Below are 3,467 nucleotides of genomic sequence, written 5' to 3' on the forward strand. Positions count from 1 at the left end.
ACCTTTGCGATAGTCCATTTTCCTCGTACAGAATTTGGATTGGCTAGCATGACAATGTCACCTACACGTACATTTCTTCTCTGTACATTCCATTTTCGTCTAGGTACTAGTAAGGGAAAAACGTCTCTGTTCCAGACTTTCCAAAAGTCATTAACTAACCTTTGCACATATTCAACACGTTTCTGCGGGTTTTTAGTTTTCCTGAAGGGGCCTTGTGGCACATGACTGGATGACCTTCCAAGCAAGATGTCATTCGGGCTGATGTATGATCCATCATCAGGGTCGTTAGGTTTTCTTCCTATCGGTCTTGAGTTGACTAAATTAGCTACTTCCTGCAAGTAAGTGTACAGCTCGAATGGGGTCAGCAGTTGATCACCTATGGATTTTTTCAATGCGTGCTTACAACTCTTTACAAGAGATTCTGCGCAGCCATTGTGATGTGGTGCCAAAGGGGTTGTAAATTTCCAGGTGACTTTCTTTTCGGCACAGTATTCAGTTAGCTTTTCTTTATCCCACCCGGCTATCATCATTCTCAGCTCACGTTCAGCTCCCACAAATTGTGTGCCGTTGTCGCTCTGTATGAGGTTTGGCTGTCCTCTGATAGCATAGAAACGTCTTAGAACCTGGATAAACTCTTGAGTTGAACAGTCAACCGCTAGCTCTAAATGTACTGCTCGAGTAACTAAACACGTAAATATCACTCCATAATGTTTAGTGGTCTTGTTTCTTCCTACTCTTACATGGTAAGGTCCGAAATAATCGCATGCAGTATACAGGAATGGAGGGGAAAAGGGTGTCATACGTTCCAATGGAAGTCCTGCCATTATCTGTGTCTCGGTCCTGTGAGCAAATGCTCTACACTTCGTACATCGGAATTTAACAGTCTTGGCAAGTGTGGTACCATTAATCACCCAAAACCTCTGTCTTACTTTGGCAGCAGTTGTAGCAACGCCATAGTGTCCGGTCTCATGTACATGTCTTGTTATCAAGTAGGAGATATGATGGGACCTTGGGAGAAGAACAGGATATGCCTGATCATATGATAATCTTCGATTTCCAGTGCGTCCACCAACATAGATTACACCGCTCATCTTGAAGGGGCTGAGTGTCTTGTATTCTTTAAGTGTCTCCAGGGATTTCTGTGCCTCCACTATCCAATATCGCTCCGCAACCATCAATTCATGGACTGAGAGTGGACCATCATCCACACAGCATTTTGCTCTAGCATTGGTTAAGAATCTAAAGACATAAGCCGTAACTCTGACTAGTCTTCTCCAACTTGAATATTTATTTTCATCGATTGACTTTTCATGGTTTTGGACCACCAGCACAGTTCTGACCTTTCTCTTCTCCAAATCTACATCAGATTCTTTTGCCTTTGGAATAGATCTTGGCCATTCATCTTCTGGTAACTTGAGAAATGACGGGCCTTCTTTCCAGACTCCATCTAACTCACTTACACACACACCTCTAGATATTTTGTCAGCGATGTTGTGTTGACCTGGGATGTGTCGCCAGTCCGACGGGTCTGTGCTACCTTGAATTTGAGCCACCCTGTTTGAGACAAATGGCTTATATTGGCGCGATTGCCCTCTAATCCATGATAGTGCGATGATAGAATCCGATAAGAATATAACCTTCTCAAACTTCACCGACATTTCTTTAACTATAGTAGTGTAGAGTCTTGTGGCTAATACTGCTGCCTGCAGTTCCAGTCTTGGAATTGTTAACACTTTGAGAGGTGCAACGCGAGACTTCGCTGTCAGAAACTTTACACAAACTGAACCATCACACATCTCCAACCGTGTATAGCCCACAGCTCCGAAAGCAGTCTCGGAGGCATCACAGAATATAACTAATTGTAATGTCTTGGCATTCGGGTCAGGAATCAAACACCTTACAAACGAAACGCCATCCAAACCTTTCATCTCATTAAAAAAGTTAAGCCAGTTAGTTGTCTCCTCAGCATTAAGTCCATCATCCCAGCCAATTCCAGTAGACCACAGTCGCTGAATCATAATCTTTGCACGGATCAAAAAGGCTCCTGCAAATCCGATGGGATCAAAGATTTTGGAAATCGCGCTTAAGACTATTCGTTTTGTTAGTTTACTTGGTTTGTCATCCTGTTGTACCTTGTATTTGAGAACATCCCTTTCAGGCTCCCAGACAACTCCAAGTACCTTCTGTTCGTCATTTCCAGTCAACACACCTTGTTCACCAAAGTCTTGATTTCGGTTAAGCTTAGCATTCGACACCCACTTCTTGACTTTAAATCCAGCTGTTGACAGAACTTGGTCAATGTCCTCTGTAATCTTGACAGCAGAATGTTCACTTTGTACAGACGTGCAAATGTCGTCCATGTACGTGTCGCTTTGTAGTACCTTTGCCGCTTCAGGGTAGTCATGTTCATTTTCCTTCGCTGTTTTCAAAAGAGCTGTAATTGCCATGGCTGGTGCAGGTTTATCACCTGGTGTAACAATGGTGAGTACATATGTATCAGGAGTTCTCTGTTCAAAGTTTCTCCACAAAAACCGGTGCACATGCATATCTTGTAGTGGAATCTTCACCTGGTAAAACATCTTGCTGATGTCACCTGCAATAGCCACCCTGTGTTCTCTAAACCTCATGATGACTCCCATTAGATTATTCAGTAGGTCAGGTCCCTTGTGAAAGTGATCATTTAACGACACACCGTTGCACACACTCGAGGAGTTGAAGACTATCCTTATAGGTGTACTTGCATTTTCCGGTCTAATAACAGCATGGTGTGGGATAAAATGAACAGGTCCATGGTATTCAGTTTTATCTTTGTTGGTGAGTTTCTTCGCAAATCCACGCTCTACCAGATCTCCAATAGCCTTGTTGTATTGTTCTGCTGCATTTGGTGTCTTCTTTAGTCGCTTTTCTAAGCAACATAATTTGGCATAACACTGGCTTTCATTGTTTGGTAGACTTTCTGGTGGTTTAATCCAAGGGTATGGCATGACCCATCGTCCATCTTCGCCTTTCTCACATGAGTCCCACATCTCAGCAAATCGTTTGTTGTCGTCCGGACTGAGTGAAACGTCCTTTCTTGTACATTCACATTCTGTTATCTTTACCCCCATCTCTTCTGTAGACCAAAATTTTGACATGTCGACAGGCTGAGCTAATTTTACTAGAAGCACTGGATTCTGTTGTTGACTCGTGGCCTTATCAGTGTTAGTACCGAACAATACCCATCCTAATGGGGACTTTCTTGTAATGTAGTTGCCCATGTCAACACATCTCCCAGCATGCATCTTGGGGTAGTTGATACCTATTAAGATGTCGACCGTTCCACTTCCCCTGTCAATGGATTCACCCAGTTTCTCTTCAACCTTTAACTTTAAATTCTCACTAATCTTTGGCACATCAGTTATGCTTGGTACTCCAACAGCACTAAAGTTGTGTGGAGTTCCTTCTTTGGATGTAACAGTAACATTGTA

General features: G+C 42.9%; 1 protein-coding gene across 1 annotated transcript; it reads right to left on the reverse strand.

Annotated features, from left to right (window-relative positions):
- Positions 1 to 159: 159 nt before the first annotated feature.
- LOC117108428 lies at positions 160 to 3,420 on the reverse strand (the record flags this gene model as incomplete). The annotated part of the gene is made up of 1 exon (XM_033250441.1): positions 160 to 3,420. A coding segment is annotated over one exon (3,261 nt), but the record flags the coding sequence as incomplete, so codon positions are not given.
- Between the last annotated feature and the right edge of the window lie 47 nt (positions 3,421 to 3,467).

This window comes from Anneissia japonica, unplaced genomic scaffold, assembly GCF_011630105.1.
Source record: "Anneissia japonica isolate Jap-2015-1 unplaced genomic scaffold, ASM1163010v1 scaffold26998_len3500_cov124, whole genome shotgun sequence".
Classification (NCBI taxonomy): domain Eukaryota; kingdom Metazoa; phylum Echinodermata; class Crinoidea; order Comatulida; family Comatulidae; genus Anneissia; species Anneissia japonica.